The 13,823-nt window shown below is 35.3% G+C and overlaps 1 protein-coding gene across 3 annotated transcripts in view; it reads right to left on the minus strand.

Annotated features, from left to right (window-relative positions):
- LOC150106480 (GTP-binding protein 2) overlaps positions 1–13,823 on the minus strand; it is a 94,590-nt gene that overhangs the window by 57,079 nt on the left and 23,688 nt on the right. For all 3 annotated transcript variants that reach the window (XM_090392466.1, XM_090392468.1, XM_090392467.1), the window contains exon 3: positions 604–794. In XM_090392466.1, coding sequence (XP_090248592.1) covers positions 604–794 — 191 coding nt within the window. The remainder of the gene's footprint in view (positions 1–603; positions 795–13,823) is intronic.

Consider the following 13,823-nt stretch of genomic DNA (forward strand, 5'->3'; position numbering starts at 1 on the left):
ATATTATCAACAGGACAAGCAAAATGTGACTTTGAAAAATTAAATGATGCCAGGTTTTTTATAATGAAGATGTTACACTGATAAAATGTAAAACTAGTATATATGATGTCATTTCATCTCAAACAAACTATTAAACAAATGTTTTTCTTATAAGAGAGAGAGAGAGATGTTAATTATTAAAAGAACACGTAAGACCACAATAATAACTTTTAATTAATAAGGTACAGATATTTCATACTAAAACTAATAGTACATCTTCAGTGTTACAAACAGTTATAGGAATGGAATACAAGTAACGAACATTCGGTGGATCACCTATATCCTTAAAAATAAGAGAGATGTTAAAATATGCCTTAATTTTTCATCCAAAGTATAAACAACATACACAGATACATATGAATCAAATTAATGTGGTGAATCATTGTAAACATCCACAGCTACCTGCTTAAAGCTTACCTCCCCTCCCTAACACACTGCTCAACACAATTGCAGTAAGAGGTTTTGTGCACATTAAGCATTATATGCAATTTGGCATTATAATGGAAAAACTATCACAGTTTCAAAACTAGAAACAAATAAACATAATAAAAAAAACTCAAATACCTCAGCTGCTTTTCTAGGTTCCTCTCCAAGATCTCCTGGTACAGTTCTTTCTCTTAATACAGTCAATGTAGCCCCTAATTTCTCTGCCATCAAATATAATGTGTGCAGAGATGCATGCATCTCATCTGGACTAAGTCCGACCAGCATTCCTCCATCCTCTACACCAATTTCATAAATGGCTTCTCCTTGTCCTACAATTGAGATGTTAAAAGTTCATTTAAATCAGAAAATTCAAAGATTGGTTATATATAATATACTGTAAACATAACATGCACATTATCATGGTATCAACAAAAACTAAATTCAGCTCTATTTCCATAGAAGCAGTTTTAAGTACAAAAATCATTTTAAAGAAAGTTGTGAAGCCTTTTACATGAGCCTAACATGAATCAAAATGATTCTCTCCCTCTGTCAAAAGTTTGGAAGATTCTCATCTTTTGTAAATATCAAAAATATGTATTATTTATTTTAAAATATAATTACTCTGGCATGTGCAACCATTTTTAATTGATAAACTGATTGTTGTATTTACTTTGTATTACTGTTCTTGGAATCTCTTGCTGATTCCACACGCTGACAATATACAGTTAATTTTAGTATGAAGTATTTGTGCTCTTCACTGAAGTTCATCATCAAATTCCTGATAGGTACCCTCAGGGGATGTACAGGATAATCATGATAGTATTACAAGAAAAAGTTACACCATTACTAACTTCTAATCAACATTAGGTTGTCTTGTCATGCTAATCATTCGGTATGAAGTAATATAGTGCACTTTGTATTTCTTTATGTTCGGCCGATACAGGAAAGGTTCGTTGGTCAACCTATAATACATTAGTACAATGTATGTGAAGGGAATTGGGAAATGAGGAAGTTATTCACATTGAATTTGACGGCCTGTGCATTGTGTTCCTTCGGAATCATATATGAAGGAAGGCTGTTCCCAAATGCAGCCATAGAAATGTTTGAGGATAAATATGTTGTCAGGACTTGAAATGGTAAGATATAGAATTCTCTGAAAGCATAGAAAGATGAAGAGAGCAGGGGGAGTATTGTTAATAGTAGCAGAGAAATTGTGTCCTTCAAGAGTGAAAGTGAAAAACAGTAGTACATGTGAAGATTTTTAAGCTGTTTGGAGTGAGGTTGAGATCAGTAGAGTAGTATCTGTCAAGACCCCAACATTAATAGATCTTAGCTTTCTGTATCAAACCATCTATATATCTTCTTTGCCAATCTGGCAAAGAAGATATATAGATGTTTTGTTTTGCTAATCTTTCCTCTTCCATTCTATTCAAGTGACCATAACCACCTGAGATTACTACCAACATATTCTTGATTGCTAACAATGGCAAGTTCTTTACTAATATCCTAATTTTTAATGTGATACTGCCATTGATGCCATCTGTTCACCACACTAACCTTTTTCAAACTCTTATGAGGTTTCCAGTCTTTGATCAAGTATTTTATTTCTAAACCAGCTCTCTGATCCACAAGTTAAAATTAGTTTGAACACTACCTCATGTACAGCTAATTTAGAGTTTTGACTAATTCCTTTCTTGTTCCATATAAATTTATTCGGCTCACACCATACTAGTTTACAAATTCTGTTGTCTGTTTACACATCTAATTTACTATCTTCATTAAAAATTGTGCCTAAATTTTTGATATCAGATTTAATACCACTTTCCTTCATAATGTGAAGTTGCACACCTGATTTAATATCAAACCATCTTCCTGTACTTACTTCAATTATAACTGCTGACTTAAGAGCTCACTCGATATTCCTCTTTGCACCCTGCTTATATGCCTTGCCCAGATCTCATCATCATATGATCAATGGACATCCACTGATGCCGTATGGTCACTCTGATGCTCGGCGATGTGCCACACCAGTCCTCGCAGTGTGGTCCTGTTGTAAGCTTTTATGGAGGCTTCAACTCTCTGAAGATCAGTCATTTCACACATACACCATCCATCTCATTGATGGTCTACCCTTCCTCTTTTTCCATGAACTTTACCTTCTATTACTGTTCTGAGAAGTCCTCTTTTCATCCTTTCGAAGTGATCAAAGTATTTTAACTTTTTTCTGTCAATATCCTTAAAATTTCCAGATCTACAAAAACTTAAATACCAATCCTTGTTATATTCCCAAGATTTCTCAACAATTTGTCTTTAAAGTGAAAATCTAATCCTGAAAACCTCTATTTGGTCTGAATCCAGCTCGTTCTTCGCCAGGCTTCACTTCCACAATTTTTCTTAGTCATTTCTAAAGTATACTTGCATAAATCTTATCAGGAACATTCAAGTAGAGAAATATCTCTGTAATTTTCACATTCAGTGCTATTTCCCTTTTCATAGATGGGTATTATGAGAGCTCTGCTCCAATATGAAATATTGGAGCAGAGCTGTCATAGTACCCATACATAATCCATATCCAGAATTCAACCTTCAGACCAACCTTCTGAACTGTGCAATGAGGCAACTGTAAAACTTTGTTACCTCCATATTTGACCATTTCTGGTTGAATTTCATCTACTCCAGCTGCCTTTCCACATTTCAGGTTTTTGATGACTTTCTCTACTTCAAGTATGGATATGTATACCTGACTGTATTCCTGTTGAGAGTTTTCTACCACTGTGCTGATGCTACTTATTCATTCAGTAGTCATTCAAAGTAATTACTCTAGACATCTAGAATATCTTTATTTTCAGTTTTCATGTCATGTTTATCATCTCTGATTTCTTTTATAGTATTCTTTCCTCCATTTCCAAGCTTTTTTTCAATAGCCTCCAGAATATTTTGCCACCTTCCCGATATTCATTTTCTATGTTATTATCAAAGTCTTCCCATGACTTTTGTTTAGCTAGTTTTACATAGTACTTTGCTTTCTTACATTTTTCTCTGCATTATCTAAGAACACAAGCTGATTTACTTTCCAGGAAGCTTCAAAATGCTTTCTTCTTTTCCTTTACTGCCTCTTTAACTTCTTTAATTACAATTCATGAAGTTCTGATTTTTCTATCCTTATAGACCTCACCACATGCCTCTCTGGCTGAATCAATCAATGTTTTCTACAGGATTTGCCACTAAATGTCCAAGGTTTAGTTCTTGTTTTCAAACTCTCATTATTTCATGTTTATGTATTTAGTCTACAGTTCACCTCAAACCGTCATTCATTGTAAAACTTTCTTACACACTCTTCTTTTCAATATGGTTCGATTTTGTCCTGCTCAACACTAAATGGTGATAACTTCCTATTTCAAATCCTCTGTATACTCTTGTGTCCTGAACCAGTGGGAAAACACTGTTATCAACTATAACATAGTAAATGAGACTTTTCCTTGCATCTTCTCTCCATGTGAATTTATATACATTTTTATGATTGAACAAGGTGTTAACAATATTTTATCTATGAGATGGGTCTAGAAAGTTCTGATAAACACCTAGAACAAAAATGATATTAAAGCAACTGATATAACCACAAGAAAGAACATATCTTAAAACCCTTTAAACACCATGTTTCATCAAATTGTAATGTTTTGTTCTAGGTGTTTACCAGAACTCCCCCCCCCCCCCCCCATTCGTATGTCCTGAACAGAATTCCAGCAGGCTTGCCATTATTATTATTTCCTTTTCTAAAAATTTTCCCAAAACATTTCTATATGCCTGGTAATGATTTCCTACTTTGCTATTTAGATTTCCAACAAGGACGAACTTTTCCTCTTTCATTGTGCCAGCTGCCTTCACTAATGCCTCAAAAAATTCCTCCATTTTTTCCTTAGTAGAACCTTCTGTAGAATCATAAGCACAAATAAGTCTCACTGTCCAGTTCCCCATTCTGATATTTGCCCACATCATTCTACTTGATACTGCCTGCCATTCAAGAAGATTATCCTTGTATTTAGTGTTTATAGCTATTCCCTCTTTTCCCTGATTGTTATTGCCTGAATATAACATTTTGTATTTGTTACTCAGAACAATCTCACCTATTTTTGTCTTCTTTGTTTCAGTCCAGCCTATTATGTTGATCTGGTACTTATTCAATTCCTCTGCTAGTTTCCATTTCTTTTTCATTAATGTTTCTTATGTTGATAGCACCAATCTTGAACTCTGCTGATGCTAAGTTGGGATGTGTTCTAGTAGCTGACTTTGTGCTGTTCGTCCTGGTTCCCTAACAGAAAAAACGGGGGGGGGGGGGGGGAGGCTTTAACCAGGCAAAACCTAAACTGGCATGAAATTCTGTCATGTTACCATAATTTTACATTGAGGATTAAGTCAAGAATACAATTTGGTCAGCTAAATCCCAAACAGCTGGTCAATTCTCATTCATTTAGTATCCAGGTAGATACCTGATACCGTATTAAAGTTTTTTATTATTATTATATGAGAATCGCAAAAGATTCATTGCAGGAGACCCACACTAATCATTATTCACAAATACCTATCATACCTCCACTTAAACTTATTATTCACCACTGGGGGCACTCACAACTACCTCTGGCAATCCATTCCACTCATTCACCATTCTCCAAGCAAAGAACCTAGTCTGCTACACTTTTACACAATCTCCAGGGGTGATCCCTTGTTCTCCCCTACTTTTTATGCATTGAAACATTTGTTTTGTGGCAATCTTATAGAATCCTTTAGTAACTTATACATTTCTATCACATCCCTTCTCATTCACTGTTCAACTAAAATCTGCAATCCACACACCTTCAATCCATCCTCATTGAGAGCATTCCACAGACCCATCATCAGCATGGTCACTTGTCTCAGAATCCTCTCCACCACCTCCCAATTTCCATTATTACTCTGGTTATTATGTTGTTTTCATTGTTTAATCATTATGCCAAAAACTGTAAGAGCAAGAACATCTTAGTTTTACTAAAATAAAATATATGCTAAGAAAACTACAGGTCAAAATTGCTTTCTGAAAAGCATATGGGTGGAAGATTTTTTTTTTTTTTTTTTTACAAATAAAGGGGACTGTGTGTTAAAGAAATTTAAAAAACGCTTCTATGTCATAAAATAAATAAACAGAAATGTATGTGTGTGCAATGTATTTTTTAAGTGTAACAATTTTAACTTGTTTTATTTGGGGGAGGGGATATTTATGTACAGTGGATTCTTGTTAATTAGGCCACATAGGGAATAGCATAATTTGGCCCAATTAAATGAAGTTGCACTTCAAGAGTATAAAAAAAAGGAGTACATTAGGCAAAATTACTGACTCACAGATAAACTAAAATAATTGACTTTAATTAAAGTAAAATATTTGAATAAAAATAATTTCATTAATACGTATTAAACAGACACACGGTTCTTAGCAGTTCATGAGGTGGGAAGTGATTGAGCACAGCCTGTTGGGTTTTCTTTTAATTAACTGCAGTTAAACAAAATCAGCAGACAGACACATTGCCTTGGTAGAGAACCCAGTCATTGTTCTTCCATTTGCCGGGACGTTTGAGCTGAATGCTCTCCCTTAGCTGCTTCAAAACTCTCACAGTAACACTTGCCATTGACAGTTAAATTGGAGATGGAATTCCTCGTGAACAATGCCTTGGATGTCAAATAAAAACAATCAACATTGACTTTATGTGCATTTTTCATCTGCAGTGGCCACCAAACTTCATTCAGGGTTTCTGCAGCATTTTTTTTTTTTTTGAGACTGAAGAAGAATTGCATGCATATTCTTTACTCTTAAAATCTCCCATTTCAGTTGGAGAAGAAAATTGCTGAACCACTAAATCATGATGTTACAAAAGTGCACAAAAAGCAAGAATGCAGCCTCAGCTTGCCAGCTGTTGGCACATAGTAGCAGAAGGCCATTACTATCACTGGTTAATGTGTGCTATTCAAATTGCGTAGCACTTCATATTTCAAGCATAAGGATATTTACAAATATTATACATTGGGTCTCACCTGATGGTATCCACAAGAATATGACTATGTCCTAATCAATAGTAAATGGGCAAGTTCTCTGCAAAATACTAGGACATATAGAGGGGTGAGGTCAGACAAATGGGGGTAGGGAATGACTGGTGTGTTTACGGAAGCCAGGAAATGTCGAACAATGAGTGATGAGTGGACAGGCACATTGCCTTGGTAGAGAACCCAGTCATTGTTCTTCTGTTTGTTTGTTTGAAAAACTTCAATCTTGGTGGAGAAACAGGATCTGACTACTATCTTGTAAAGAACATACTGCAATTGAGGCTTCAAAAATATGTTCAAGGCCTACTTGTCTCTTTTAAACACTGAAACACTGAGAAGTGCTGACACTGCTAGAATATACCAGGATGAGGCTCTGGCATTATGAAAGAGTCAGCCTACAAGACTGCAATGCGAAATAGCTTTAGAAAGGCTATGCATGAAACAGTCAATCTGTTTTAGGGATTAGAAAGAAGCTAAAACAGAATTATTTGAGCAGTGAGGCAATGCAATTAATTGCTGAAAGAAGAAAGTGTAGGAAGAAACTGAAACATCAGAATAGACTAAGATATAGGGAAAATTAAACAAGTAAAAGTACACTTAACAACAGATAAAAACTCCTGGTTTAACAATATGGAAGAAAAAGCAAAGGATGCAGCTAGAGAAATGACTATATAAAGTTATTAATAAGATATGTAGAAAGAAGGAAAATGGAGTAAGTCATTAAAAGATAAAAACACAAATGAAGGGCAAGATACCATCATGGCAAGGTGGGCAGAACATTTTGATCTTTTAAACAATACTCAGTCTTGTGATCCAATTATCCTTGGTGAACAGACTAGTTCCACTTACCAATTTGATATCAATCCCATGCCAGTTATGTAAGCTGAATGGACTTTATGAAAGTTAAAGTGAAATAAATACAGATGTATATACATATGTATATATTAAAATGAATTAATGAATTAAAAACTTCATAAATAGGGATATGATGAGATTACTGAAGAAATGGTAAACAGAGGTAGGGAGAGTATAGTGACTTGGCTGACTGAGATTCTGAACATTTTCTATCAAAGTAGTAAAATTCTCTGAGCCTTCACTAGAAGTATAATAGTGCCCATTTTTAAGAAATGAGATTGTACAATGTGTGTGTGTGTGTGTGTGTGTGAGAGAGAGAGAGAGAATCACAGGGGAATCGGCTTATTCTCTATTCCAGGTAAGGTCCTCTACATTATTATACTCAACAGGATAAAGAACTTGGTTAACAAGCAACTTAGAGATGAGCAAAGAGGATTCAGAAAGAGAAGAAGCTACATAGACTAGATATTTTAGCATGTTTAGAATTTCAGAAACTGATCATGCATTTCGTTGACTTCAAAAATACTTTTGATTCAGACTTTGATTATGACTGCTTTATATGATAACAGCAAAGCTTGTGTTAAAGTTGATAGAGCATATAGCAAATGGCTTAAAATAACGATTGGAGTAAAATATGAGTAAGAATCTCAGAATATCTGATCTGGTCTGGATTATGCTGGGAATCAACTCGGTTTGATTACTAATAATATTGAGTAAACAAAAATAATGAAAACAAGTAATAAATGAGTCCTCTTTCTTTCTTAAAGGATGTGCCGTAGAGCAAATATCCACTTCAATCATCTTGGTAATTGTATAACGCAGTGGTTCTCAAACTGTGGGGTGCTACCCCCAGGGGGGGGGCATGAATAGCTTGAAAGGGGGGTGCTGCATACTTTCCTACAGATAAAAATTAAATCTGCCCTAAATCAGTTTTAAAAATAACAACAAATAAAAATACAGAAAGAAAAACTTTTGATGATACAGGTTTTAATTATAATGAATTTCAAAATAACTAATAATTATTTTCTTCACTCACACTTATAAAACGTGTGTGCCAGAAGCAGTGTTGACAGTTCAGCAGTGGCCGTATCCTCTTCCAGGCAGCACTATACACGTGCAGCTGAAATCAGCGACTTAATGACATCTCATTGGCACTTGTTTCAGTGCAATTGTGCTGCTTAGAGCACAGTTGTGAACTTAGAGTGACCATTTCTGATATTACACCATGTTTTGATAAACTTTGTTCTCAAAAGCAGGCCCATCCATCACATTAGATTGACATTTAAATGTTTGATTATTTTTACAGAGAAAAATTAAATACTTGTTAGTTAAATATTGTTTCCTTTCAATACATATTTTGGTTAATTGCAAGTTAAAACTAATTTTTATTGCAGGCCTAATATTGTGATACTTTAATTATTTTGTGTCAAAAAACTGTTAAATAGTATGTAGAAAACACAAAATAAACTGAATAAATCGTCAAACTTAGTATAACTTCTATTTTGATAAATAAAACTGGGGGGGACAGTGTTTTCTCTTGTTCAGGTGGGGCTTAGAGGTAAAAAGTTTGAGAACCACTGGTATAACTGATACTGGTGGAGAGGGGAATGAAGTAGATAGAAGATAAGGGATGGCTGGCTTCAGGAGTGTTCAAAAATTATGTGAAGTTTGGAAAGCAGAATATCAATGAAAACAAAACTCAAAATCTGTGTTATGGAACTGGGACATGGCCATCATGTAAGAGTGATAATCGAAGACTTAATGCTTTTGATGAGAGGTGTTTAAATAGTAGTTTGGAAGTAAGATAGTTTGACTTTGTTAATAAAGATGGGATACACTAAAAGAGTGGTCAGCCACCTCTTAGCACTATTTTATGTAAGGAAAGGGTGTTGGTTCAGCTATGTTGTCAGAATGTTGGACATTTGGTTGGTCAACAAGATTATGTTGCGTGATTCAGAAGGTGTTAGGAGAAGAGGTAGGTCTGAATGAGATGAACTGGCATTAAGTGGCATGAAGGAGCAGTGGGTGTTCAGGACAAACCCCCCCCCCATGATTGTTTGTTACTTGAGAACTTGTATGTATGTATGTATATACAGATGTATTGATTTCAGTTTAACTTTAATAAATCATTAGTGTTAATGAATGACAACTAAAATACAGAAACAATGATGTAAGCACATGGAGAATAGTACTTTTTATGTGTACCATGAATAAAAACTTATTTTACTATTAGGATCCTATATATATGATCCTAATAGTAAAATATTTTTTAATATGTGTATATATATTAAAATTTCTATATAAATTTAGAGAGAAAATGGTAGACAATTGTTGCAATCTCATGGCTGTAAACCCTAACACTCATATAACTGTTTCTAACAGTGTGAATTCTGGTGTTCATTTTTTTTTTTTTTGAGAGAGAGAATTAACAGCCTCAGTTTCTAGGGGAAGGGGAAAGAAAGAGAGAGAGAAAAAAAAAAAAAAAAAAGAGAAACAAAACACCTGCCTATGCAAAAATCAACTAAGATGAAGAAAGGCAAGAAAAAGTTCCTCTAGTCTGCAACTAAAATTGAATTTTGAGCAGCCTTGTACTATGGAAGCAAATCCCATTTCCACATAGCTTGACAGGCATTCATCAAAGTAATTTCCATGAATAAATTTGCAAAAGAGCATGGTAAGTTTTATTCTATTAGCCAACTGGAAGAACTTTCTAGATTATTTTTTAGACAGTTTCCAGAGTAGTGAAATCTTTGTCACGGGTCTTACAACTTGATCTACTAGTGACAAGGAATGGCAGAGACTGGCAGCTGTTGATTTCCAAACATGGTTAAAAGAATTCTTTCAACTTGCTTTGGGTAGACTAAAGTGCAAGAGGATTTTGATTTTTTTTTATTGCACTGATATTTGCATCTAATTTTTACTTTTAACTGAATTTCTTTACTGTGAATACATATTCTTTTTATTTCGTATCCAAACACAAGTAGTACAGTAGTAAGTAAGTGGTACAACATGATTTACAACAAATTAGGATACATTACAATGAGATTAGCTTAGATTCGGTAGGAGAATTATACATGGAATAATAATTAAATATGAAAAAAAGGAAACTATACATAACTTATATACAATAAACGTGGTCAGATGTTTCTCCAGTATCTTGCACAATCAACTGCTCTTTCTGTGCAGGATACAAGGTCCTCTTTTGCACAAGGCAATGGAAGAAAGGGACAAGAAAGAAGGTGTTCCATGGACTGGGTTGTCCCACACTCACAATTGTCTGGGCCAGTGAGGTAGCCCCATTTGATGAGGTTTTGTTTGCAGCGTCCTGTCGTCCGGTGTTTAGGCTTTTCCAAGTATTCCAGTCCAAGTGGGCACCACGTGGAAGATGTTCGGCTGTTGGAATATCAGTATTATTTTCAGGATATAGTGCAAGCCATTGTTGAAGTCTTGTCTCTGGGAGGTTTTCAGGTAGTTCAACAGTTGTCAGGAAGCTATGTCGGGATCTTAGTCTTTGGGGCACTGAGGTCTGGCCGAACAGTGAGTGGTGTTCATCATTCTTTTGTCTGCTTCTTTCATCAACTGAGAATGCAGATCTTCGAATTGAAGGGGGTGCAATACCAGCCAAAGTATACAGGTCTTTCAGTGGTGATGGTTTCAGGCATCCTGTAATTAAGCAGCAGCTTTCATTCAATGCTGGGTCAAGTTATTCAGCATGGCAGGATCTGGACCATACTGGGCAGGCATATTCAGCAGAAGAATAGCAAAGGGCCAAGGCAAAAGATCTCAGTGTGTAGGGTCTGCATCCCATTTGGAGGAAGTGAGCTTTCTTAGTATGTTGTTTCTTGTATTCACTTTTGCCTTTATTTTTTCTATGTGGGTTTTATATGAGAGGGTGCGATCAAGAGTCACACCGAGGTAGATTGGTTTCCAGGAATGTTCTATATTAGAGCCTTCCCAAGAAATCTGTGGCTTCCTGTTGGCTTCCTTGTTGTTAAGGTGGAAAAGGCCAGTCTGAGTTTTCAAGGGGGTTTGGTTTTAGTTGATTGCTGGTATAGTATGTGGTTAGACTATTTAAGGCAACGAGTAGGTTCAACGGACTTGAAATTTTTTGACTGAGTAGCTATGGCAAGGTCATCAGCATAGATAAAATTTCTAGTTCCTGAAAGGATGAGGAGATCATTGATGTAGATGTTGAAAAGTAATGGTGATAACACACTTCCCTGGGGGAGGCCATTTTTTTGGTTGGCCAGCGGCTCTTCCTACCCCCAAGGTCCACATAAAAGCGTCTGTTTTCCAAGAGTGATTGGATCAGGAGGACAAGGCGATAGTCTCTAGTTATTCTGTATATTTTATTTCTGAGTGTGAGATGGTTTACGGTATCATATGCTGCAGTTAGGTCTACAAAGACTACTCCTGTGGCTAGTTTTTGCTCATAACCATTTTCTATATATTGAGTGAGGTTGAGAATTTGTGATGTGCAAGATTTGCCTGGTCTAAAGCCAGCCTGCTCAGCAATAAGATGGGGTTCGATTAGGGGTTGTAGCCTATTCAAAATTAATTGTTCATAGAGTTTAAAGAGGTTGCTGAGTAGTGCATAATACATATTCTTACTCAAAATAATAAGACTTTCCCAAGTTTTAGGTGAAGAAAGGCAGTCATTATGGTTTAAGTTTGGGTTATGTTTTAGCACTTCATTAACCTCTTTCACTAGAAGATTCTGTCAATATCAGCTTTATGAGGTGCTAGACCATACTTTTCATGCATTTTATAGAAGATATAAGACTGATGTTAATAAAACACTTTTGTTTCAGTGTTTGTTTTAGTAAATACCACTGATTTCACCTCCAATTACAAAAATCAGCAAAATCTCTTACTCCCCTCACTGGCACCTCTTCTTATATTACAAATTTCATCTATTTTAAAGCTTCTACGAAAAATTTAATATTAAATGTTTCTGATATTATGGTTAGCTTTGACAATACTTTTTTTTTAACCCCCATGAATCCCCCATGAATAACACCATCTCAACAGTTTTGAAAAATGATTTTTCCTCTGCCACCACAGACCTCTCCTATTTTGTTATCCCAAGTTACTTCTTTTGGAGAAACAAAATATACAAAACAGACAGAGGATATAGGAATGGATTCTCTCCTTTTATCTCCCTTCTATGTCAACTTTTACATGGAGAGTTCTGAAAAGCAGGCTCTTGCCATATTTCCACTTAAGCTTTCTATCTGACTATATGTTGTTATATATTCTCAATTGGCCTCATGGCCTAGACACACTTCTCCTTCACATCAACTGTGAACAACCAAGATTCTGTTTTAAGGAAAAAGACAGATTAGTCTTTCTACACAACTTAACACCACATCTTCCAACTGATAACACTGGCCAACAAAAAAAATTTTTTTTTCTGCTGATTATGATCTGACACTTGTTTTTTACTAATTTGGGTGTGCTGATTTCAAATATCAAACCCATTTTTCTCTATCACGTCAGGATTTTCCTCTGTGGCATTTTCTTTTTGCTAATTTGTAAGTTTTTGATAGTTTTAAGGAGGCAGTACTATTTAGAGGATCAAAAAAATAAATTTTTTAATATTATTTTCTGAAAGTATGTACTTTTAAAAATCTGTTCCTAACTTTTTATCAAGAAATTCGAAAAATTCCCGAAGATATAGCCTATTATTCAAAGCGGTGTGCAGATCAGAATCGGAGCGCTCACCGCTCTCGCTTTTTAGTAAACGAATAAATGCGTAAGAACCTGCAATGGTACGTACTGGCGCTTTGAATGTGAGAGAGGCTGATAACCGACCTAATATATTTAGGTGATGAAAAGTAGGCGATGACAACTGCCTAAAACAAATGAATGCTATATGCGTCATAGCGGACAAAGAACGATTGAAATCAGTCAATTGTTAATTGATCGTGAAAGTATGATGAGCACTTATAACGTTTCAAGAAAGTCTCTGGTTTTTTTTGTCTTGTTAATTGCATGTTAGTCGGCAGTGAAGAAAATACATCATGTCTACTACTCGAAAATGTGTCAATAGTGTAGATTCCTTCTGCTACATTTGTAGCAGCTTTACTGTTCCCAGTCAAAGGACAAATATCACTGATTTCGTTAAGAAAGTGTACTTTGCATACTTTGACGTAAAACTTGCAGATCAGGACAATTCATGGGCTCCAAATAAAGTAAGGCATGTGTAGAAAATTTACGACAGTGGAGCAAGGGAAAACGCCAAAAATTAGCTTTTGGCATTCCAATGATTTGGCGTGAACCGAAAAATCGCGTAGATGATTGCTATTTTTGTTTAGTTCAGACTTCTGGTTATAATAAGAAGAATAAGAAAAACATTATGTATCCAAATGTCGACTCAGCAATTCGGCCAGTTGCTCATTCCAAATAGCCGTGCCAATTTATAAAGGACTTCC

The sequence above is a fragment of the Typopeltis vanoorti genome, chromosome 5 (assembly GCF_054136105.1).
Source record: "Typopeltis vanoorti isolate ZY-2024b chromosome 5, IOZ_Tvanoo_1.0, whole genome shotgun sequence".
NCBI lineage: Eukaryota > Metazoa > Arthropoda > Arachnida > Uropygi > Thelyphonidae > Typopeltis > Typopeltis vanoorti.